At 44.1% G+C, this 24,909-nt stretch overlaps 1 protein-coding gene across 4 annotated transcripts; it reads right to left on the bottom strand.

The window, feature by feature from the left end:
* Positions 1 to 2,239: 2,239 nt before the first annotated feature.
* Positions 2,240 to 24,899, bottom strand: DDO (D-aspartate oxidase). Of its 4 annotated transcripts, XM_060190634.1 has the most exons (4): positions 24,318 to 24,897; positions 19,946 to 20,054; positions 17,363 to 17,539; positions 2,240 to 5,092 (listed from the first exon to the last, which is right to left on the bottom strand). In XM_060190634.1, the coding sequence occupies exons 1-4, from the start codon at positions 24,517 to 24,519 to the stop codon at positions 4,525 to 4,527; spliced, it is 1,056 nt and encodes a 351-aa protein (XP_060046617.1). In that variant the 5' UTR covers positions 24,520 to 24,897; the 3' UTR covers positions 2,240 to 4,524. The 4 variants fall into 4 exon arrangements, with proteins under 4 accessions (XP_060046617.1, XP_060046618.1, XP_060046620.1 ...); XM_060190635.1 differs by lacking the exon at positions 17,363 to 17,539 and having other exon boundaries at positions 24,318 to 24,899; XM_060190637.1 differs by lacking the exon at positions 19,946 to 20,054 and having other exon boundaries at positions 17,363 to 17,532; positions 24,318 to 24,892.
* Positions 24,900 to 24,909: the final 10 nt, after the last annotated feature.

Raw genomic sequence — 24,909 nt, 5'->3', positions numbered from 1 at the left:
GTGACGAGACGTCAAGCGTTGGACAGGGTGGGCGAAGATATCCGTGTATATTGGCAGGTCCGGTCGAGCGTAGACGTGGGAAATGAACTTAGATGATGCCACATCCCGACGAATATCTGGCGGGGCGATGTTGCTAAGAACTGGCAGCCATGGAACCGGGGTGGAACGGATGGTTCCAGAAATGATCCTCATGGAGGAATATAATTTGGAATCGACCAAGTGGACATGGGGGCTACGGAACCATCCTGGGGCACAGTATTCTGCAGTGGAATAGCATAATGCCAGAGATGATGATCGTAGTGTGGAAGCGCTTGCGCCCCATGAGGAGCTGGCCAGTCTTGCAATGATGTTATTCCTCGTGCCCACCTTTGCTGCACCTTTGCTGCACTGGGACTCAGTGATTACCTACATTACAAATCTACTGCTCCTGGAGGTCATTTTTTTCCATTTTATTAGATGGGACAGAAAGAAATTGAGAGGGGAGGGGAGGTAGAGAGGGAGGAAGACACCTGCTTTGCTGCTTGTGAAGCATCCCCTTACAGGTGGAGAACTGGGGGCTCAAACCTGGATCCTTGGATGGGTCCTTGTGCTTAGTACTATGTGCACATAACCAGGTGCACCACCGCCCGGCCTCTTAATAGGACTCATGCTTGGTCTCTAGTCAATGCAGTCAAACTATAGTGCCTGGTTCTTGTGTATGTAGTTTCATTTAGAGGTACAACAATGCTCACTTTTCTTTTTAAAATTTATTTATTATTGGATATAGAGATAGAGAGAAATTGAGAGGGGAGGGGCAGATAGGGAGGGAAAGAGACAGAGAGACACCTGCAGCCCTACTTCACCGCTCATGAAGCTTTCCCCTTGCAGGTGGGAACTAGGGGCTTGAACCTGGGTCCTTGTGCACTGTAATATGTGCGCTTAACCAGGTGCACCGCAACCGGCCCCAATGCTCACTTTTCTATAACCTACAAGCATCCTGGGCAGCTCTGTAACTGACAAGTGTTTTTCATACATTTCCTTCTCCTGTGAGTTTATGAACCTCCCAAATGTCCAAATCCCTACAACTTCTGTCATTCATGCAAATCAGCTTCCTGGAAATAGCTCTAGAAGAAATCTCATTTTATAACATATCATTATAACATATTATTATTATTTTACAAAAAAAAAATAGAGTTTATGCCCATGGTGTTAGTGATGGCTTGTCCTCATTCTAAGTTAATACTAGCTACAGGCCTGTGCCCAGATGGGACATGAACGTAACTAGCATACTGTCATCAGCCTGTGGAGCATACTGCAGACTTAGCAAACCTGCAAGGGATTGTGAATGTATAGGAAGTTGTTGGAGAATGGGCCCACTGTCCCGGAAAGTCCAGACCATTGTTTCCATGAGATCTGAGTGGGTTGACCCCCAACTCTCCCTTCAGGTCGAGAGAAGGGCTGGTTCCTCTGGTCTCTGGAATTTATGACGGCTAGACCCTTGGCTTGGACATGGGCGCCTTTCTACACATGCCACCTCCTCCCCCTTTCCTTTTTTAATTAATTACTGTGTTAACTTTAAAACTCCAGCAAACATTGCTCAGCTTTCCCCCTCTCTTTTACTGCTCTAAAGTGCCTTCAATTTACCTCTGGAAAAATGTACATTGTGGTCAGGATTTTATGGGGGCCTCTTCCTGGGCACAAACCTCTAGCTCACCTGCTCTGTTGCGCACCAGATGCAGGGGGCTTAGAAGGAATGTTCTGGGGTGCCAGTCCCTGTTCAGGGCACCATTATGTTGGGCTAGCTAGCTTCATGGGCGTAGACAGATGACTGGAGACTCATGGCTGAGCTAGGAAGCAATATCTCTTTATTCATGTAGAACGCAGAGCAATCTAAGCTATTTAAACTAACTAGAATCACAATCCTGTCCTTATATATATACTCACCAAGCAGGGTGGAAACAGGATGTGACGTAGAGAGGGTGGAGCAAAAAGAGACTGGTGCAAATCAGGGTGTACTATGAGAGGGGGTGGAGCAAAAAGACATCATGAACCAGTGGGGATTAAACCAATGCCCTGCAGGCAGGGTGGTGCTTAGTTAACAGTGGTTATGTAAATAGAATACAGTGTTAAGCAGGGGGGATTAAACCAATGAAACAGAAGGGGTTTTAGAAGCATACCAACACCGGGGCAGCAGGAGTGAGTGGCCGGGTCTTTCCCTGTGTAAGTAGCAAGGGACATACCAGAGATCACCTGGGAAATGTTTCTTGAACAATCCGTTTATTGAACAGCAAAGTAGGGCTTATAAGGGGTTGTAAGAGGAAGCAAATTATCCATTCTATATATGATTTTGGAGAAGAGGGACAAAGAGAAGTGGGAGGTTGAGAAAAGTTCAGAGTATCCCTAGTAAATGTTGAACAAGGGGTTTAGTTGATCAAAGGAACAAAGGAAGTAGGGTTATCAATAACTAGCAGACAGAGAGGAGCCTTAAGAGAGGAGATAGATCATGTAGGATTAGAAGGTCCGGAGTAGGTTGATGAGTAAAGAGGATGTTCTTGGTTATAGTTTGACAGAGCAGAGCAATGATGTGTGGCCCATGTATGATAAAAGAAAATGGACTTCTATAACTTCTGAGTCAATGAACCAACTGGTTTGAGAACAAGGAAATGGGCTGTATGTAGGGTCATTTTTGAAGCAGGTGGTTTTCCCTCCATGCTCAATCTCAAGTAGAGAGAAACTAACAGGAAAGGTGGTGCTAGCCAGACTTCCATATTTTAATAGGAGGTCCCACACCCTGCTCAACCATATCCTCACAATTTCCCTACACATTGTAAAGCTTATGATCAAACAGTCTGTCGGTAAAAATGCAACTATGCATTGTCTTGCTGTATTTGGGTTAATGGATACCCCAAACCTTCCCCTGAGTTATGGCCTATATCTACCTGTCTTTTTTTTTTCAATAAATGAATTGTCCCACTGAGGCTTTCCCAGGGCTGACTGCTTGTCTCCCTGTGCACTTTGCCCTTAGCGTGCTGAGATACCCCAGGACCTCTGGGGCCACTTTTGACCTCTGTCTCCCAGTGGCCAGGAGACAGGCAGATCCAGATCGAGCCATCAGGATTTTCTTAAAATTTTTTTACTTATAAAAAGGAAACATTGACTAAACCATAGGATAAGAGAGGTATAACTCCACACAGTTCCCACCATGAGAACTCCATATCCCATCCCCTCCCTTGATAGCTTTCCTATTCTTTAACCTTCTGGGAGTATGGACCCAAGGTCATTGTGGGATGCAGAAGGTGGAAGGTCTGGCTTCTGTAATTGCTTCCCTGCTGAACATGGGCATTGACAGGTTGATCCATACTCCAGGCCTGTCTCTCTCTTTCCCTAGTGGGGCAGGGCTCTGGGGAAGCAGAGCTCCATGACACATTGGTGGGGTTGTCTGTCCAGGGAAATCTGGTTGGCATCATGCTAGCATCTAGAATCTGGTGGTTGAAAAGAGAGTTAACATACAAAGTCAAACAAATAGTTGACCAATCCTTGGACCTAAGGGCTGGAATAGTGAAGATGAAGAGTTGGGTGGGGGCCTCCATTTTATAGATAGCCAATAGGCATATTTTAGTTATATTCCAAAGGGTCTGTGGCTATACTAGTTTTTTATTTCCCTTTTCTTGTTCTTTTTTCCCCTGAGCCTGAAATCTGATATGCAGGTGGATCCAAGTTATTGTCTGTGGAGGAAGTTATTTAAGTGAGTGTCTGGTGGCAATTGTTCCCTGTTCCTGTGACCCTTGCCTGCGCTCCTCACCTGGGCCTGAGCACATGGAGCTGAGCGCTGGGAACAAGACTCATGGCTCCCCGCCATCATGACTAGCTGATCTTTGCCCTTTCACCTATTTGCTGCCACAGTTTTAATGTACTTAAATAATCCAAGATGTAATAAATCTCCTGTTTGTTAAACCCCAGCCAGAGCCTGCTTGGAGTTATCTTTATTTTCTTTTTATTATTTTTATTTATTATTATTATTATTATTTGCCTCCAGGGTTATTGCTGGGGTTCAGTGCTTGCACTACAAGTCCACTGCTCCTGGAGGCCATTTTTTCCCTTTTTGTTGCCCTTGTTGCTTATCGTCATTATAGTTGTTGTTATTGCTGTCATTGTTATTGGATAGGACAGAGAGAAATGGAGAGAGGAGGGGAAGACAGAGAGGAGGAGAGAAAGACAGACACCTGCAGACCTGCTTCACCGCCTGTGAAGCGACTTCCCTGCAGGTGGGGAGCCGGGGTCTCGAACCTAGATCCTCAAGCCAGTCCTTGCGCTTAGTGCCACTTGCACTTAACCCACTATGCTACCACCCATCCCTTGTTCTTACTTTTTTAATTACTGTAATTCCCTACCCAGAGAGTCAGCTCTCCTGCCTTGTTTTTAATTTCAAGAACAAGAGTGTACCTAAACTTTCCTGTAATGGATGTGTAATTTGCACATGTTCTGGTGCTAGCATGATGTTTTGATCAACCGATTCCAGGATCATTTTCAGTCATTTCCAGTCACCTACAGCTTTGAATTGGGGGTGGGGGTCCTGAGGACGCCGACACACTCTCTCACCAGCCTGGCAGCCTCCAGAGCAGACCCCCAGTGCACAGAGATCCCCCCACTGCCGTGGCCATAGTGGTGGACCACAGGCAGCGTCCAGTCTGCCTGGTGTAAATGCTCTTTCTGCAGCCGCACCCCTGGCCGGCAGGGTCTCAAGCCCACCATCGCCCGGATGGCACGGGCTCCCTGGAGGGAGGGCTCCAGGGCACAGCACCTAGAAAGGATATCCCTGCTGGTGTCTGCATCTGGGGACAGATTCCAGTCTCCCTGTTGCCTGGTGCCACCAAGAGTGACACTGGAGGTGCCAGGGTAGATGTACGTCATCCCATTTCCATCTCGGATAAAATGTGTCAGCCAGGGAGCCTGGACTTTAAGCACTTGACCCCTCACGGGGAAAACTTCCATATCCCCCACAAGCTTTCTGCTGCCAAGACCCGAGCAGTTGACCACAAGGTCGAAGGATGGGCAGAGCTCCCACAAGTCTCCAATTCTTCGGGTGAGTACCAGGCCCCCATTACTTTTCAACCTGGGAAGAATGAGAGAGAGAGGGACGTGAGTCTTAGCAGTTTCCTGCCCAACCAGAGGGCTCAAGCCGACCCAGCTCTAGCCATCAGTAGCTACTTAGCCTTAAAAACTGGGTAGTCCTCAGAGGTCACATAGGCTCCTAAGCTGAATATGGGCCCCAGATCACATCAAATCAATGGGGTTCACAGTCAACAATATTTATACACCTTTCCCATATTTGGGAGCTACTCTCTTCCATGATTCAGCTTTCTGGTCCTTCTTCCAGCCATGACATCATCTACCCAGACAATAATTAGGATCCACCTGCATATCAGATTTCAGGCTCAGGAAAAACAAAACAAAACAAACAAACAAGCAAGCAAACAAAAACACTAGTGTAGCCACAGGCCCTTTGGAATATAACTAAAATATGCCAACTAGCTATCTACAAAATGGAGGACCCCCCAACTCTTCATCTGCACTATACCTGCCCTTAGGTCCATGATTGGTCAGCAATTTGTTTGGCTTTGTATGTTAACTCTCTTTTCAACCACCAGGTTTCAGATGCTAGCATGATGCCGACCAGACTTCCCTGGACAGACAACCCTACCAATGTGTCATGGAGCTCTGCTTCCCCAAAGCCCTTCTCCACAAGGGAAAGAGAAAGACAGGCTGGGAGTATGGATCAACCTGTCAATGCCCATGTTCAGCAGGGAAGCAATTACAGAAGCCAGACCTTCCACCTTCTGCATCCCACAATGACCTTGGGTCCATACTCCCAGAGGGTTAAAGTATAGGAAAGCTGTCAGGGGACGGGATGGTATACAGAGGTCTGGTGGTGGGAATTGTGTGGAGTTGTACCCCTCTTATCCTATGATTTAGTCAATGTTTCCTTTTTATAAATAAAAAAATTAAAAATTAAATTTTCATAATAAATAAACCAAACTGGGCAGTACTAAAGTTGACCCTAAACAAAAGCCCGTTTTGTAAATTCAAGACAAAGAAAAGGACAAGTCTGAGACTTCCTGTTTTTTATTGTTTGTTCTTGTTTTTAGTTTTTGATCAAAGCACTGCTCAACTCCATATTAAAGTGATGCCAGGGATTGAACCTGGGACCTTTGGTAACCTTGAGCATTAAAGTCTGTCTGTTGTGCAAACTGTGGTGCCATTTCCCCAGTCCTGCCTTTCTGTCTTGTAGCATCTGGATGCCACTCTGGATGCTCAGCAGGCACCAAATGAATCTCAAAATTTAAACACCTTGGGCCAGAGAGATAAATTATTTAGGACAACTATGTGACTGGCCAGGTGTGTGTTAGTCTGGTTTCGAATAGGGGGAGATGTTCCCTGTTTTGTCTACCACAGAGATGTTGGCACAAAAAGACTTCAACAACAAATCACACACACACACACACACACACACACACACACACACACACACGGTAGATGTATGTCATCCCACTGCCATATTGTACAAAATGCGTCAATCAGAGAGCCTGGGCTTTGAGCACTTGACCCCTTGTGGGGCAGAATGTGGACCTTCCCTTTACCCCCAAAAGAGCAGAAATGGCCACCCCAGCAGTTCTGAGCACCAACCACCTTCGAGGCCGGATAAAGAGACATTTCCTGCTCAAACAAAGCATGAGAAAAAGCAGAAACTTCCAAAGCATTAAAAAAAAAAAAAGGAGGGGGGTGTCGGGTGGTGATAATATACCCAGTAGAACTCACATGTTACAAAACACAAGAGACCCAGGTTCAAGCTCCCGGTTCCTTAGTAGGAGAAAAGCTTCACAACTTGTGAAACAGTGCTACAGGTCTCTCCCTCCCCCCCCTCCTTCTCTTTGTCCCCTTCCCACTCCACTTTTCTCTGTCTCTATCCACCAAATAAATATTTTTTTAAAAGAGTGGTCTGAGAAATCGGCAGATGATGGCAGCCTTTGACAGTTGATGCGACATGATTCTGCTTCTCTGTGTCTACTTCCCATGGAGCGTTCAGCTGCAACGGGTGTTGGGAGCACAGGAATCTGCGGATCTTCTGGCCATCGGTTCATATTTCCAGGAAAGGCTGCACGCTGATGAGAATGGAAGTAGTTCAAGAGCATCATAGACTCGATAGTGCCGTTTCTTGTTCTGTCGAACCACACAACTGGCTGGTACTAATTAACTTTCCGACTCCTTCACATCTAGTTGAAGGAACCCGAAGGAACCCAAAGGAACCCAAATAGGACTCTTTCTCATTTGCTGAAGTTATCTCTTCTAAAGTATTTCCACTGAACAAAAACAGTTGGAAATTTCTGAATTAGACACATGATCTGACAAGTATTTGTTTACTGAGGGACTTTTCTTTTTCTTTCTTCTTTTTTTTTTTTTTGGTCATCTACTGGAGCTTTAGATCTGTTTTTTGTCTTGTTTTTGTTTTCAGATAGAGAGACAGAGAGAGGAAAAGGCAGCATAGCACCAAAGCTTCCTTCAGTGTGATGAGGGCCAGGCGCAAACCTGGGTTACATGCAGAACAAGGCAGGCACACTATCCAGGTGAGCTGTTTTTCTGGGTCTCATGCTAATTCTTTCTAAGCAGAGAAACCTCAAAATCTTCCTCTCGCTCTGTGATTATATGAGCAGGTAATACACATACTATGAAGCACAAGCTGTTTCAAGCAGCAGTGCTCCAAGGAACAGAAATTAAGTTCTAGCTGCTGGCACTCTCACTCCCTGCTATATTAAACATTATTTCAATAATCCAGAGAAGGTGGTATGCAGTTAGCAGGAGACAAGAAAGACTAAGAAAAGAAGCTGACGACCATTCACACTTTAGAGCCACCGAGAACCTGTAGAGTCAATGGACTGCTTCTGGATGTCATACAAAGTAGTTGATGAGGGGCTGGTGTGGTGGCGCACCTGGCTGAGCACACGTTACAGTGCGCAAGGACCCAGGTTTGAGCCCCTAGTCCCCACCTGCAGGGGGAAAGCTTTGCAAGTGGTGTTGCGTTTCTCTCATTCTCCCCTATCCTCTCAATTTCTGACTATCTCTATCCAATAAATAAATAAAGTTAATAAAAATATTAAACAAACCAAGTAATTAATGGAGGGGGATGAGAGCTAGAGCTATAGCTCTCTGGGGACATCAAATGCCTCGCCATAGTCACAGCCCCAGTCCAAGCCCGACGCTGTATGGGAACAGCTGTGACATCCCAGATGCTCCGGCACAGTGAGATCTCTCCTCTCTCTCCCTACCCGAACGTAAATGTGACATAGATGGGTTAAATGATGCGTGAACAAGGGCTGAGATGCGGGGGGGGGGGGGCGGTGGGAGGGGGTGTGAAGCTGTAGTACTGTCTTGTTGGATATTTTCCCTTAAGTAGTAAGAACTTATACAAGTTTGAATATATACAGCAGCAAATTTTGTGGTTACAGGCTTCTTTTTTTTTTCGTTCTCTCAGTGGAACCCATAGGAAATTAAATTATATTTTCAAAAATATAATAATAGATGAGCATTTAAAAAAATAAAATAGCTATGTTCAGTAAGTTGCTCCCTCGGCAGACGGCCCCATCAGTGTATCCCAGAATACAGATCCATCTTCCAACACCCATGTCCAGTGGAGAAGCAATTACAGAAGCCAGAACTCCCACCTTCTACACCCCCAAAATAATTTTGATCCATATCCCAGAAGGGGAGAAGTGACAGGAGGATGGTGACCAGAGGGCTCTGAACTTCCAACTCCATCAGGACCCAGAAAGAGAAAAGGAAAAAAAAAAAAAAAGCAAGGACATTTGGAAGTAGTAATAGTTGTAGGTGTGACTTGGAAAGGTAAAGAAAAAGAACCATAGGGAAAAAAAACTGGCAAATCTATACAAATCTAGACAGACAGTTGTAGAAATAATAGTTAACCCATATCTGTGACCTTGGGAGAACTGCTGGAGCTTCCAGGGGAAGGAGTAGAGGGACAAAACTCTGGTGGTGGGGACAGTACAAAATGATAGCACTGTTATAATTTTGTAAGTCAATATTACTAATAAACTTTTAAAAAGTAAGTTGTAATTTTTAAAATTGCACCAGTGACTAACATGTAGTTCATGTAGGCTAAAGTAATGATTGTGAAGATTTTTTTCTTTAATATTTATTTTTATTATTTATTCCCTTTTGTTGCCCTTGTTGTTTTATTGTTGTAATTGTTATTGATGTCGTTGCTGTTGGATAGGACAGAGAGAAATGGAGAGAGGAGGGGAAGAGAAAGAAAGAAAGACACCTGCAGACCTGTTTCACCGCTTGTGAAGCGACTCCCCTGCGGGTGGGGAGCCCCGGGCTCAAACCGTGCGCTTTGCGCCACATGCGCTTAACCCACTGTGCTTAATCCACTGCGCTTAACCCACTGCACTACCGCCTAACTCCCTATCACTCCAACTCCTATGACAAGGTCAAAGTGCCTCTGATCCCTTTGGGGAGGGAGGAGGGCTGGAAGCCGGAGTGACCCTAGAAAGTTGCACCCCTAGAAATTCCAGCGAGTGAGACTTAGGACAGCTACTAATGCCTCAGTGGAAGCCCCAGGACATCTCTCCAGTGTGGCCTCTCGACTCCCTGATAAACTTATTACCATCAGGGGAAAAAACAAACACTGTCATTTCCTCCTTCCCGGCCCTCCCGCCTGACGCTTGCATGGCTGGCAGGAAAGGGACATACTCCCTTTCAGAGCCATGCCTGAAACCATTTTCATCCAACTGCTTCTCTGGTTAAGGACTGGGGGGTGGGGGACAGGCAGGATCACAGGGAAGGGGTCTGTGCTCTAGCAGCACAGTGTAGGGTAGGTCCAGCGGGGTGGGGTCTGGTCTGGTGCACGCAGAAAAGTTGGGTATTTGTAAGGTAGGGGCCAGTGGCCGCCTTGTTTTATGTATATACAATCCTGATTTCTGTCCAGCTGCCCCTTGAGCTGTAGGTGTTTCTTTCACAGGCAAGGCTTTGAATCAGCACTGCGGGGAGAAGAGAAATTACAGGCAATGTGCGGCAGAGGGCGCTCCTGGGGACAGGAAAAGAGCGGGAAGGAAAGCGCAGTTAGGTCAGAGATAGCAGAGGGGCGGATCAGCACCCCAGAACAAGACAAGAGTTTCCTGGAGAGAAATCGCTGCTCCCAAGGTACAGGGCCCTCGGCACAGAAACGGAACACTCAGCCTTCTGGATGTCCTCATCAAAAACAAGTAGATCTTGGTTTATTTCGGGACGATGTCTGGGACAAGACAAACTCAGCTGATTAGTTAGTTACTGCCTCTGTTTCATTTCCTGGCAGGGGCAAGTGAAAACCAGCAGAAGATGACAGGAGATTATCAAAGCTGATCCATGTGGCTGATTAAACCTCTAGGGAGGTTTGTTGCTGTTTCTTTTGTTTGTTCTGGATATCTTGGGACATTGCCTTCCTTTTTTTCTATGGGTCCTCTTTTTCTTCCCTTAACTCTTTCTTTCATTCTTTCCTTTCTTCTGGAGGTGACCCTTTCTGACCTTTTTGTTGTTGTTGTTGTTGTTATTGTTTGTTTGCTTTGTTTTGTTTTTAAATGCTGAAGACTGGGGCAGGGTGATGGTACACCAGGTTGGGCACATGTTAAAATGTGCAAGGACCTGGGTTCAAGGCCCCAGTCCCCACCTACAGAGGGAAAGCTTTGTGAGTGGTGAAGCAGTGCTGTAAGTGTCCCTCTTTCTCTCTCACTCTCTTATTTCCCCCTTACCTCTCAATTTCTGGCTGTCTAGATCCAATAAATAAAGATAAAAAAAAATTAAAAAGTGAGTTAGTGAGTGAGAGAAGAAAATTCTGAAGAACTAATTTGTGGTCTTTTCTCTCTCTCTCTCTTTTAATTTTTTAAAATATTTATTTTCCCTTTTGATGTGCAAGGACCCAGGCTCAAGCCACCGGTCCTCACCTGCAGGGGGAAAGCTTCACAAGTGGTGAAGCAAGGCTGCAGGTGTCTCTCTCTGTCTCTCTCCCTCTCTACCACCCCTTCCCTCTCAATTTCTGATGGTCTCTATCCAACAAATACATTTTTAAAAAAGATTAAAAAAAAAAAAAAACAGGCCTCTTATAAGTTTCTTAACAACCTTATTTCCGGGCCTGACCTCTAAGTGTGGGATAAAAGCCAGGGAGAATTCTGCTGGGTGCCTCCACTCCCTTTAGACTTCCTAGCTTCTCCCCACACGAAGACCCCTAATTTCCTCTGCTCTGTTCCTACCTTTTGGTTCCTGTTTATCAAACAATTTTTCCTACTTTATATCCTACCACCTTCCAGCCTCCAAGTTGCAGACACTACTATGATGCCATCTGACTTCCTTGGGCAGACAACCTCACCAGTGTGTCCTGGAATCTCACCTCCCCAGAGCCCTACCCCACTAGGTATGGGGTATGGATTGACCTGTCAGTGCCCATATCCAGCAGGGAAGCAATGACAGAAGCCAGACCTCCCACCTTCTGCACCTTATAAAGATCTTTGGTCCATGCTCCCAGAAAGATAAAAAATAGGGAAGCTTCCAATGGAGGGGATGGGACACGGAACTCTGGTGGTGGGAACTGTATGGAATCATACCCCTGTTATCTTACAATCTTGTTTATCATTATTAAATCACTAATACATTTTTTTTAAAGACAGTATTGCCAGAGCTGGAACTATCAGTACTGGTGATAACATCCAGTGGACCTTTCTTAAACATTGCTTAACTTTCTCAAAGAAGCAGACATTACTCAGATAATCAACTAAATAATCATGTACTTAAAATGTGGCTTGGTTCTAACGAAGTCCCAAAACCTAGATATACACCAGTTTCTGTGAGAGAGAGCATATGTTCACACGTATCCATAAACTACTGCAAAATATATACCTGAAAGCAGAAGTACACTAGAGTTTGCAGTGAGTACCTCCCTAACACTTCCTCTCCACTATTCCAAGCTTGGGATCCATGATTGCTCAACAATTTGTTTGGCTTCGTATGTTAACTCTCTTTTCAGTCACCAGGTTCCAGATGCCATCAGGATGCCGGGCCAGGCTTCCCTGGATTGAAGACCCCGCCAATGTGTCCTGGAGCTCAGCTTCCCCAGAGACACACCCTACTAGGGAAAGAGAGAGGCAGACTGCGAGTATGGACCGACCAGTCAATGCCCATGTTCAGCGGGGAAGCAATTACAGAAGCCAGACCTTCTACCTTCTGCAACCCACAATGACCCTGGGTCCATGCTCCCAGAGGGATAGAGAATGGGAAAGCTATCAGGGGAGGGGGTGGGATATGGAGAGTGGGTGTTGGGAATTGTGTGGAGTTGTACCCCTCCTACCCTATGGTTTTGTTAATTAATCCTTTCTTAAATAAAAAAAAATGTGGCTTGGTGTATCGCATCAGAATAAAAGACTCTGGGGTGTAGTGGGTGGGGAAGGGCTCAGGTCCTGGAACATGATGGCAGAGGAGGACCTAGTGGGGGTTGAATTGTTATGTGGAAAACTGAGAAATGTTATACATGTACAAACTACTGTATTTTACTGTTGACTGTAAACCATCAATCCCCCTCAATTAAAAAAATTGTGGTAAATATTTTTTTAAAAATAAAGTATTGTGCATAACCACTGTGCTATTTCCCAGGCCCCCTTTTACTATGTTTCCTTAAATGCAAAATGACATCCATGCTTCCTCTTTCCAGGAAAAGTGTCTGTAAGTCTTTGACCTAGACTTTACCTTCAGTGCTTCAGAGAAAGACTGGAAGAAGACATCCTTCCTACCCTTCCCCCTGGATTACTCTTATTAAACTCAGAACAGCCTGACTAACTGGAGCTGTTTAGGATCCCTTACATTATATAAATGTGTATCTTCACTTGTCTATCTAAATCACAGTAGTGAAAATATACAAACAACCCACCAAATCATGCCAAAGAGTAGAGTGTTTGTATTCAGCAAGGTTTGCTAGATTATTTGGGGGTGGGATAGAGCCTGAAAACACTGTTATCATCACCATAGATGGAAGCCAATCATTCCAGATAGGAACACTGTACTTTCAAACAGCAAGAGGATCCTGTACTGTCCTTCTACTGGGCCACCCAGAAGTCCTGCTTCTGGTCCTTTTCTGGTCTTTTGAGAAATCAGTGTGTGTGGCCAGTGGTGTGTCCAGCCAGAACTCTCCTCTCACTTCCTGTGGGACTATATGAAAGCTTGATAGAGCTTAGGGGAACTCCCCCCCATCCCTGGATGGAGGTCTGGAAAAGACACCCCCTTGGTAGCCTCTCTCACAGAGATGAGCAAAGGGGAAAACATCTCCCAGACTCAGTTTCCCCTTATTAGACTTTCAAGCCCACAAAGATATCACAGTTTCTCCCTGCTAGCTGCAGGCCACATGGCTGCCTGCTTTAAGGTTCATTCAGAGTTCACATAGTCACCCAGAGTTCACACATGTACCTCACTTTTAATCACTAAGGAGAACACACTCCATCATACACCTCAAAATGTATTTCCTTATGTCCCTTGATATCTATGATTTATATCACTCTTTGTTTATCTTCTCTCTATCTCATCCTACTGGTTTAACCCCTATGCTTCTCTGAAGTGCCTTTAGATAATTAACCTGTTTGCATCATGGAGAATAATTGTCTTGACCTTTATGTATCTGCATCAATTCTTGTCATACTAGCCCCCAGCATAGGGGCAAGATGACCTTTAAGAAACCTGTAATTTCTGATGTATTTAATGTTCTTTGTTTGAATCCCTATAAAAACCCAAGCCCACCTTCTAATAAATGAGAGTGTTCAAATTCTCTCCGGTGTCTCTTGTCTATATCGTTGAGCCCTCGAGCTAGCGAGGAAGAACCGGTAGCTTACCTTCCTGGCTGAGAGTCACCCCACGTGAGTACCAGCAACTTCCAGTTCATGAGCTGAGAACTTGGCATCCCCACATTCCCTCTCCATTTCCAGGCCCTGCTTTTTCATCCTTGGAATGGCAGTCTGTGCCACTACATTCATCCTTGAGCCCAAGAGGGGGCCAAAGAGGGGTCTGGGGTGTGTGGGTTAGGGTGTTCATAGCAGGCACCTAGATCCCTTGTCCCTACATTAGGCTACAGTATTACTGCGAATCCAATAATTCCAAATGAAAAAGTTGTCTGCAGGGGCTGAAGGTATATTTGTTAAAGTCATTTAGCCATGTGATAGCTTGATTTGGAACTTTTTAATATATATAAAATTTTCTGTCTGTATTCTTGTGCCAGGTTGGGCAGGTAAAGTAAGGTATGGTAATGTCAGATGTGTTCTTTAGCTAGGCCCATAACTGCCCAGAAGGAAACTTCAGGAGACAGTGAGGGAAAGAGTAGAGAAAGATTAAGGCATTTCACTTGTGCGTAGAATCCATGAATGTATGGTGGTATTGCCTCAGGTTTGTATTAGGAAAAAGAAAATGTTTTTCTTCTCAAAATTAAGTCCTGTCGAATCTTTTTTGCCTCCTAGCAAGAAAGAGTTATTTAAAAGAAAACAAAAACCCAGTAAACATATCAAAAAGATGTATCAGCAGCTCCCATGGGCTTCCTCTATGTGAATATCAAAATGAACAAAAAGAGTAATAGGTTACTTTCCACCAAATGATGTATGAATCCAAACTGAGAAATACATCACTGAGTTAGTAAATACAGGATAAAGGGAAAGCGCTTCCACACAGCAGGAAGCAAGCTAATACAGGAGTCAGAAAATCATCACCTTGCAAATATTACCCTGATAATTCAAGTAGAAAACATCAGTAAATACTAAGACTGGCAGGTTTGAAGTTTGAAGAGGATCAGGATATTGATATAGCCTCAAGGTATGTCCTTCCTAACAGAGGATTAACAATGTCAAAGGGAGGGGCTGAGTGGTCCAGTGCACAAGGACCCAGGGGGAAAGCTTTGCAGAGCTGCAGGCATCTCTCTTCCTCTGTCCTTATGTCCCTCTCTCCTTATCTACACTCTCGATTTCTGGTTTTTTCTATTCAAGAAATAAAGATAACAAAGCAATTTCAAAGAGGGAAAAGTAGCAGCTACATGTGGAGGTGGCCAGCAGGTTGACCAAAGTTAACATCACCAGGAGAGACAGACAAACTGACCCCTTGGTCTTTCTGATGAGACCATGAGGACATACAGTGCAACATTTCTGTCACGTTGCAGCAAACATGCAATATGTTCATAGATAAATATCAACCTGAAGTCTACTGAGAGAGTGGTAAAAGGGCTGGGAGATGGCACACCTGGTAGGGTGCACATCTGTTGTGTGAGAGGACTATAGTTCAAGCCCCAACCACCCCAAGGGAGCACCTGCACAGGGCAGTGTCTTCAGTGTGGAGCAGCACTGTGGTGCCTCTTCTCTCTTTGTCTTTCTCTCCCTCTGTCTTTAACCCTTTAACTAGTGAAGAAAACCAAAGAGAGGGAGTGGAGCAGTAGCACGGTGGGTTTGGCGCACGTGGCGCAAAGCGCAAGGACCAGCAAGGATCCTGGTTCAAGCCCCCGGCTCCCCGCCTGCAGGGGAGTCGCTTCACAGGTGGTAAAGCAGGTCTGCAGGTGTCTATCTTTCTCTCCCCCTCTCTGTCTTCTCTCCTCTCTCCATTTATCTCTGTCCTATCCAACAATGATGACAATAATAACTACAACAATAAAACAAGGGCAACAAAAGGGAATAAATAAATAAATAAAAATTTAAAAAAAGAAAACCAAAGAGAGATTTACTGAAGTGCCACAAATAAAGATGCTTTTATTTGTTTCCAAACAACCTAGAAGCAAAAAGTCCTGAAACCAAGTTGAATGAGGTTCAAAGTATTTGGAGCTACACTTAGTCAAGTGCTGATATAGAAATAAGGTAAGACTTGAGATTCAGAGGTTTTATTCAGAACAAAAATCATTGTGTTTTTCTCTATCACTAATGGGAATTTCCCCAAAAATAATCTACAGTATACATAGAACTCTCTTAGATGAAGATCAGGAGTAACTTATAATTTTTTCCCCTTTTTGTTGCCCTTGTTGTTTTTGTTGTTGTAGTAGTTATTGTTGTTATTATTGATGTCGTTGTTGGATAGGACAGAGAGAAATGGAAAGAGGAGAGGAAGACAGAGAGGAGGAGAGAAAGATAGACACCTGCAGATCTGCTTCACCACCTGTGAAGTGATTCTCCTGCAGGTGGGGAGCCGGGGACTGGAACCCAGATCCTTAGGCTTCACGCCACATGTGCTTAACCCGCAGAGCTACCGCCTGACCCCTGTAACTCATAATTTTATAGCTGGGACCACAGTGTCTGAACTTCTCTATTTTATAGGTGGGGAAACTAAGATACTATTTCTTTTTTTAAAGTTTATTATATTTATTCATTTATTAGATATAGACAGTCAGAAATTGAGAGGGGGAATTAGGTTGTAGTGTGGCGGGTTAAACCCACGTGGCACGAAGCACAAGGACCGAGTAAGAATCCAGGTTCAAGCCCTGGCTCCCCACTTGCAGGCGGTGAAGCAGGTCTCAGGTGTCTTTCTCTCCCCCTCTCTGTCTCCCCTTCCTCTCTCCATTTCTCTCTGTCTTAACAACGATAACATCAATAGAAACAACAATAAAAAAAACAACAAGGGCAACAAAAGGGAAAATAAATAAAATTTAAAATATTTTTTTAACCTTTAAAAAAAGAAAGAAAGAAATTGAGAGGGAAGGGGAGGATAGAGAGGAAAAGAGACACCTCAGCACTGCTTCACCACTTGCAAAGCTTTCCCTCTGCAGGTGGAGTCCAGGGGCTCGACCCTGAGTTCTTCTGTGTTGTAACAAGTGTGCTCAATTAGGTGCACCACCACCCAGCCCCAATACTGTTCAATGAATGTATTTTACCAGGGCATGGGACCAAGTTCAGTACAAAGGAGCACATTAAACAGTAGAAGAAGGTGAGTAAAATAAACTGATTTGGTTAGTATGTTGTGTCACCCTGTGCTTGACACAGGTTCAAGCCTGGCCCCCACCACATTGAAGGAAGCTTAGATTTTAGTGGTCTCTTTCACTTGTTTACTTTCTTTCTCTGCCTCTCTAAAAAGAAAAGAAAAGAAAAGAAAAGAAAAGAAAAGAAAAGAAAAGAAAAGAAAAGAAAAGAAAAAAAACAGGAGGAGATGGACCTGTGACTCACTTTTTGGCATAAACACTGGCATTAGATCGCTTTACAAGACCCTAGTCATAGTTGTAAATCTCAGTACACAAAAGAACTCAGAAAGACCAAGGAGAGAATCTGCAGTGTAGCATTTACAAGTAACTGTGGAGTCTGTGGCTGGGACAGATAAAGGGAGCATCAGAGTCATCTCAACCCACCTTTTCTCCAGCCACGGGAGGTAGGAAGGGCCTTCACACTTCAGGGTTGTGAAAGCCTGGCCAGACACATGCTGGGGGAATTTCCTCAGCTCAGCCTCTGTCATCCTGCGATATCCCAGGACCACGTCTGCCCAGAATGGTACTTCATCAGACAGAGGGCTCAGAAATACCTGCCAACTCAAACATGAGAAGTCTCCCTTCAGTTGGGTAAACCTGACCATGTTCCGTGATAATCTAAAAATAACTTTTACTTTTTTATTTCACTAACGATTTACAAAATTATGAGATGACAGGAGTATAATTCCACACTATGCCCACCACCAGAGTTCTGTGTCCCCATTCCCTCCACTGGAAACTGCAGTGGTTCTCCCAAGGTTGCAGATATGGGTTGACTATTATTTCTATAGCTAGCTATCTATCTGCATATATATTTGCCCTTTTTTTCCCTCTAGGCTTGATCTCTCTTCCTTTCTAAGTCACACCTACACTTATTTCTACTTCTGAATGTCCTTCCTTTTTTTTTTTTTTTTCTCTTCTCTCTCTGGGTCCTGATGGAATTGGAGTTCAAGTCCTTTGGTCATCTTCCCCTAAAAATTTCTCCCCCTCTGGGAGTATGGACCAAAATTCTTTATGTGGTGCAGAAGGTGAAAGGTTTGGCTTCTGTAATCGCTTCTCCGCTGGACATGGATGTTGGCAGGTAGATCCAAACCCTCAGCCTGTTTCTATCTTTCCCTAGTTGGGCAGGGCTCTGGAGAGGTGAAACTTCAGAGGTCATCTGCTCATGGAAGCCAGGATGGAATCATCTATAACTTAGTGGTTGAAAAGCTGAAAAGTTTTTTTTTTTTTGAAGCACTGGTTTTTTAAAATATTTATTTATTTATTTATTTAATCCCTTCTGTTGCCCTTGTTTTATTGCTGTAGTTATTATTGTTGTTGCTATTGATGTCGTTGTTGTTGGATAGAACAGAGAGAAACGGAGAGAGGAGGGGAAGACAGAGAGGGGGAGAGAAACATAGACACCTGCAGACCTGCTTCACCACTTGTGAAGCGACTCCCCTGCAAGTAGGGAGCTGGGGGCTCAAACTGGGATCCTAACCCTGGTCTTTGCGCTTTGTGCCACCTGCTCTTATCCCACTGCGCTACCACCTGACTCCCTGAAAAGTATTTTTAAATGCACTTCTCAAAGCCAAGTAGTGGTGTATCCAGTAGAGCCTACATATCACAAATGCACAAAAACCTGGGTTCAAGTCCCTGTCCCCAGGGGGCCGGGAGGTGACACACCTGGTTGAGCGCACATGTTACAAGCCCCTGCCCCACCCCATGCCTGTGCTGGAGAAGCTTCATGAGCAATTAAGCAGTGCTCAGGTGTCTAACTTTCTCTCAGTCTCCCTCTTCTGTTTCAGGTTCTCTCTGTCTCTATCAGTGTAAAAAAAAAAAAAAAAAAGAAAGAAAGGAAAAAAGAAGCAGCTGCTGAAAGCAATGTCTCCATTATGCAGACGCCTAGCCCCAGTGATAACCCTGGCAGCAAAAGATAAACTAAATAAAATAAAATGCAGGGAGTCGGGCGGTAGCACAGTGGGTTAAGCACACATGGCACAAAGACCAGGGTTAGAATCCCGTTCGAGCCCCCGCTCCCTACCTGCAGGGGAGTCGCTTCGCAGGCTGTGAAGCAGGTCTGTCTGCAGGTGTCTGTCTTTCTCTCCCTCTCTCTGTCTTCCCCTCCTCTCTCCATTTCTCTCTGTCCTATCCAACAATGAAGACATCAACAACAATAAAAACTACAGCAACAATAAAAAACAAGGGCAACAAAAGGGAAAAATAAATAAATATAAATTTTTTTAAAAAAACCAAGCCACCTTTAAAAAAATAAAATAAAATAAAATACAGACTTCCCATACATGTACAAAAAATAAAATGTATTCCCCTATTCTCAGCAGTTAGATATTTTTTAAATGTTCATTACTAGATAGTACAACATTTAAAAGGGAGTCTTTTTTTCTCTCTTATCTTTTAAAGATTGGATTTTCTTTCTTTTTTTTAAAATTCATTTAAACCTAGTGGCAAAAAAAAAAAAAAAAAAAAACCACCTCATTCTGTCAAGATAAGTAAGCCTGTATCTCTGGCATTCTGCAACCATTTCAGTATTTTTGTTGTTTTGTTTGTTTGTTTGTTTGTTTTGGTTTTGGGGATTTTTTCCCCTTAACATCCATGCCATACTTGCTTGATGGTTTTTTCAGACATTGAAAATTACTGCACAATCTCTAAGGAAATTCAAAATAATACTGTCATGAGACACTACAGTAGTCACTTATGATTATTCAAATTTTTACTACTGGACTATAGCATGACTTGAGTTCCTTGGCAAAGTCTAAATTCATTTCTTAGGTCCCCCTGAATCTAGCACACCCCTTACCCCACAGCAGATAATAATACCATAATGAGCTCTCAGAGTCTCTTCAGAACATTCTAAGACCTAAAATGTATGTCCTTGAGCACGGTAGCTTGTGCTCTCAACCATGTACACCAACACCAAACTCCTATTTATTTGTTAATATAAATGTGAGTTCAGGTTTCCTCTCTTACCCAGACACCAGCTGGACACCAGCATCTCCAGCTTCTGCAGAATTGGCGATCGTGAACAGGTGATCAAATGTCTCTTTAAACCACTGCTTCTGCTTGGGAATGGGTATATCTGCAACCAGTAAAAGCAGAGCTCAACAGGAAGGGGCATGGTGAGTGACATATATTCTCAGGTTGGCTCCTTCCTAGGAACTGGGAGGAGGGAGGGAATCCAGGGAGGCACATTTAGACTAAATTCAAAGATTTTAATGCCTGAGGTTCCAAGATCCCAGGTTCAATCCCCGGTATCAGCGTAAGTCAGGGCTGAGCAGATCAGTGCTCTGGCCTCTCTCTGTGTCTCTCTCTCTCTGTCACTCTCCCTTTCTCTGTCTGTCTCTCTATTTTTCCCTTGTACCTCTCTCTCCCACTAAAATAGAATAAATTGGTGGGTGTGGTTTGGAGCTATACCCTGTAATGTTACAATTATGCAACACAGTATTAATCACAAATTAAAATGAAAAATTAAATAGAACATAAAAATCATATTAGCAGTTAAGTGTACATTGTACTAAGTGCAAGGACCCACACAAGGATCTGGGTTTGAGCCCCCAGCTCCCCACCTGCAGGGGGATACTTCACAAGTGGTGAATCAGGGCTGTGGATGTCTGTCTTTCTCTCTCCCTCCTCTCTCAGTTTCCTTCTGTCCTGACCAGTAAAATGGGGGGGGGGGGCATGGCTACCAGGAGCAGTGTATTCATAGTTCTGACACCAGCACCAAGCCCCAACAATAACCCTAGAGGCAAAAAATAATAATAAATAAAACAAAAATAAAATATATTAACAAATAAATAGGAGTGTGATGCTGGTGCACATGGTTGAGAGCATAAGTTACCATGCTCAAGGACCCAGGACCAAACCTTTTGCCCCTACCTGCAAGGGGGAAACTTCACAAATGGTGAAGTAGGGCTGCAGGTGTCTTTCTCTCCCCCTCTCAACCTCCCTTCCCCCTCTCAATTTTTCCCTGTATTTCCAAATAAATAAATAAATAAATGGACTAAGTCCTCACTGTGATTAAAGCTGTTACAGTGGCCAGAGTGTTGGATTTTTACACAAGCTGTCTGCATTTGACTATATAGTGATTAACAGTCCTAGGGCAAAGCCACCAACCTCTTCCCTTCTCTGTTTCTCTCTGTCTCTCATGTTCTATCAAAAGAAATAAAGAAAGAGAGAGAGAGAAAGGGAGAAAGAAAGAAAGAAAGAAAGAAAGAAAGAAAGAAAGAAAGAAAAGAAAAAGGAAGAATGGCTTCAGGAATGGTGAAGAAGTTCAGCAGGTATCTCTCTCTTTCTCTTTTTCTATCTCCCCTTCCCTCTGTCCTGTCAAGGAAAAAGAAAGGGAAAAAAAAAGGCTGACGGGAACAGTTAATTCTCCATGCAGGCACCAAATCCCAGTAATAACCCTGGTGGCAAAATATAAAGGGAGGAAGAGAGATAGAGAGATTCCCAGACATCAGAAATCTTCTCTCCCAAACGGAGAATAAAGAGAAGATGGGGGACTAAAAGGAGGAGGAGGAGGAGAGGAGAAGGAGGAAGAAAGGAACACAGTTCTAACTCAGCGCTCTGCCTGGTGACCTAATTCATATTCAAGTGTTAGTAAAGTGCAGGCCTGGGAGACGGTGTAGCCGCAGAGCACAGGGCTTGCAAGTGTACGGTCTTCAGTCTGATCTGCCGGCACCAAGTACGTCAGAGCGATACTCTGATTCTTTCTTGTTCGTTAACAAACATATAAAAGTATAGCCAGAGTTGCATAACACTAGCAAAAGGGCTTATTGTGAAATGTAGAGAACAAGTCCAAGGGGTCCATCCAACCAGCATTCAGGGAGGAGAGAACTAAAGGAGGTATCAACAAGGGGGGTAACTCCAAGTCTGTTTCTTTTTTAAAAATATTTATTTATTTATTCCCTTTTGTTGCCCTAGTTGTCTTCCTGTTGTAGTTATTATTGTTGTCATCGTGGTTGGACCAAGTCTGTTTCTTAATTAAGCTGGAGAACAATTCGCAGAATGTCCAGACAGACCAGTTTTCACAGTCCAGAAGGCTTTTTTCTTTTCCTTTTTGTAATGATTTGACTCTTTAGACTATGTCTACATAGAACTTTGCTAAAATGGTAAAAATTGGAACTACGAAGTGGAGTAGGGTAACAGAAAAGAGGAAGTGGAGATAGTGAGTATAAATCACATTTGCTGCAATGGGCTTTTAAATTTCTATGTAATCCTTCTAGTATTTCCTATGAAGTATACAGAATTGGAAGGAGGATGGGTTTGTTTAAAAAAAATCTTCCTGGAGGCCGGGCGGTAGTGCAGCGGATTAAGCACACATGGCATGAAGCGCAAGGACTGGTATATGGATCCCAGTTTGAGCCCCCGGCTCCCCACCTGCAAGGGGTCGCTTCACAGGCGGTGAAGCAGATCTGCAGGTGTCTATCTTTCCCCCTCTCTGTCTTTCCCTCTTCTCTCCATTTCTCTCTGTCCTATCAACAACATCAATGGCAACAATAACAAGGGCAGTAACAAGAACAGTAACAATAACAAGGGCAACAAAATGGAAAAAAATGGCTTCCCAGGACCAGTGGATTTGTAGTGATGGCACTGAGCCCCAGCAATAACCCTGGAGGCAAAAAAGAAAAAAAAATTTGTTTAATCTTCTTAGGGAGATGAGAGGTTATACCCATGTGTCAAGAGCTGTACTGCATTGAGACTCTCCAAATAAAGAAAAGAAAATAATAAAAAATAAATAAAATTTACATTAAAAAATCAACATACCTTTAAGTCGAAGCACATATCAACTGGTTGTTTTGGAACAACTGACTTGCGAACCACCGCTCCCCGGTGGCCATTTTTCCACTGTATTGGATAGGACAGAGAGGAGGGGGACATAGAGAGGGAGAGAGACAGAGAGACACCTGCAGACCTGCGTCAGCACTCGTGAAGCTTCCCTGCTGCAGTTAGAGATCTGAGGGCTTGAACCTAGATCCTATGTGCGTTTAACCTGGTGTGCCACCACCTGGCCCCTATAGCTAACACTTTCTTACAAATGAACCCATGGGACTTTATACTCACTTAGTGATAGGCTTGATTGCTGACAGGTCAGTGTTATGGGGATATCCCAGAACCCTAGTCACAGAAAACAGTATCCCAAAAGCTCAGCTTCGGGATCCCATCTCACATCACCTCTTCCAGTGCCAGCCTAGTTCTGACTGTTGGCTAGGTGTACACTGCTCTGTCTTTTTCATCTAGATTCATGTACTTTACTAGGGACCCCTATAGTTTGACTTACTTCCTCTGTTGTTTTTTACAGCACAATGTACAATGCACTGTTCAATAAGCATTTAGAATATATTTCAAATGTTACAAATGATGCAAAAGCAACGTTAAAATATCTAAATAGTAAGCCAGAAAGAGAAGGGTGAATATGGGACGATCCTACTCATAGACAGAAGTTAAAAAAAATAAATAAGAACAGAAGAGAAACTACAAAACAGAACTTGGACTGGGTCTGGTGGGTTGCGCTGCCCCGAAGTGAAAAGCTGTGGGGCGGGGGGTGGGGCTGTTCAGGTCCAGGAACGAGATGGTGGCAGAGGTCCTAGGTGGGAGGTTAAAGTGTTATGCGGAAAACTGAGAAATGTTACACATGTACCAACTACTGTATTTTACTGATGACTGTAAACTATTAATCTCCCCAATAGAGAAAAAAAAATACCAGGTTCCAGATGCTAGCAGGATGCAACCAGACTTCCCTGGACAGACAACCCCACCAATATACCTTGGAGCTCCACTTCCCCAGAGCCCTGCCCCACTAAGGAAAGAGAGAGACAGGCTGGGAGTATGGATCAACCTGTCAACACCCATGTTCAGCAGGGAAGCAATTACAGAAGCCAGACCTTCCACCTTCTGCATCCCACAGTGATCCTGGGTCCATACTCCCAGAGGGATAAAGATTAGGAAAGCTATCAGGGAGGGGATGGGATACGGAGTTCTGGTGGTGGGAACTGTGTGGAGTTGTACCCCTCTTATCCTATAATTTAGTCAATGTTTCCTTTTTATAAATGAAAATTGTTTTAAAAAATCTAAATAGGTTGACAAAGCCACTTCTTGTATAATCCATCTTGTCTGAAGTGCCAGTACAGAATGACTCCTCATTCATTAACAAATTCATTTCTCAAACAAATTTCAGGAGTGGAAACATGTCACTAAGTGAGGATGACCAGTATCTGCACGTTACATATGATCACTCATCCAGCTGGCTCTCTTCGCCAAGAGAACTTCCTCTAGCATCACCCTAACACTGGCACTTTTGGACAGAAGAGTACAATCCCTCTCATCCTGGGTAAATCCCTCTCACCTGGGTAAGTGTGAGGAATGAGCATCCCAGCTGCCACGTCGCTCGTGGTGTCAGGAGAAAACTTATCTGCCATGACTGTCACAGAGCAGCGTGGCACTGACTCTGAGATGCACACGGCCGTAGAGAGCCCCATCACGCCTGCCCCCACGACTGCAATCCGCACTGTGTCCATTGAGTCTCTGAGGAGGGGAAGGGTGTCCATGAACTTTGTTTGAAGAGTTATTTCATCTCCCTCAAAGGTTGGATTTGCATGTTCTTAGGCACACAGCCTCTCAATACAAGAGTTCTCCCATTGCATGTTGGGATATTAGGCAACAAGGTCTTTAGACATTAGGACAAAACCAGCCTGGAGTTTCTTATATAGATATTTACATTTTGTTGGAGGGTTAACGATTGACAGTATAGTTGTTGACACAAAAGCACAATCTGTCATTTCCCGTGATTGGTGTCTGCAAACCTAGGTCCTTTCCCATCTCTGTGCACAGAAACCCAGCTCCCCTCCTAGAGTCTTTTGCTTTGGTGCAGCACACCTCACCCAGCCAGTCCAATTTTCACCTCAGTTATGATGTGTGATATACAGGACTAAAAGATA

The sequence above is a fragment of the Erinaceus europaeus genome, chromosome 4 (assembly GCF_950295315.1).
Source record: "Erinaceus europaeus chromosome 4, mEriEur2.1, whole genome shotgun sequence".
NCBI classification, from domain to species: Eukaryota; Metazoa; Chordata; class Mammalia; order Eulipotyphla; family Erinaceidae; genus Erinaceus; species Erinaceus europaeus.
This window is presented reverse-complemented; position numbering and strand designations above follow the sequence as displayed.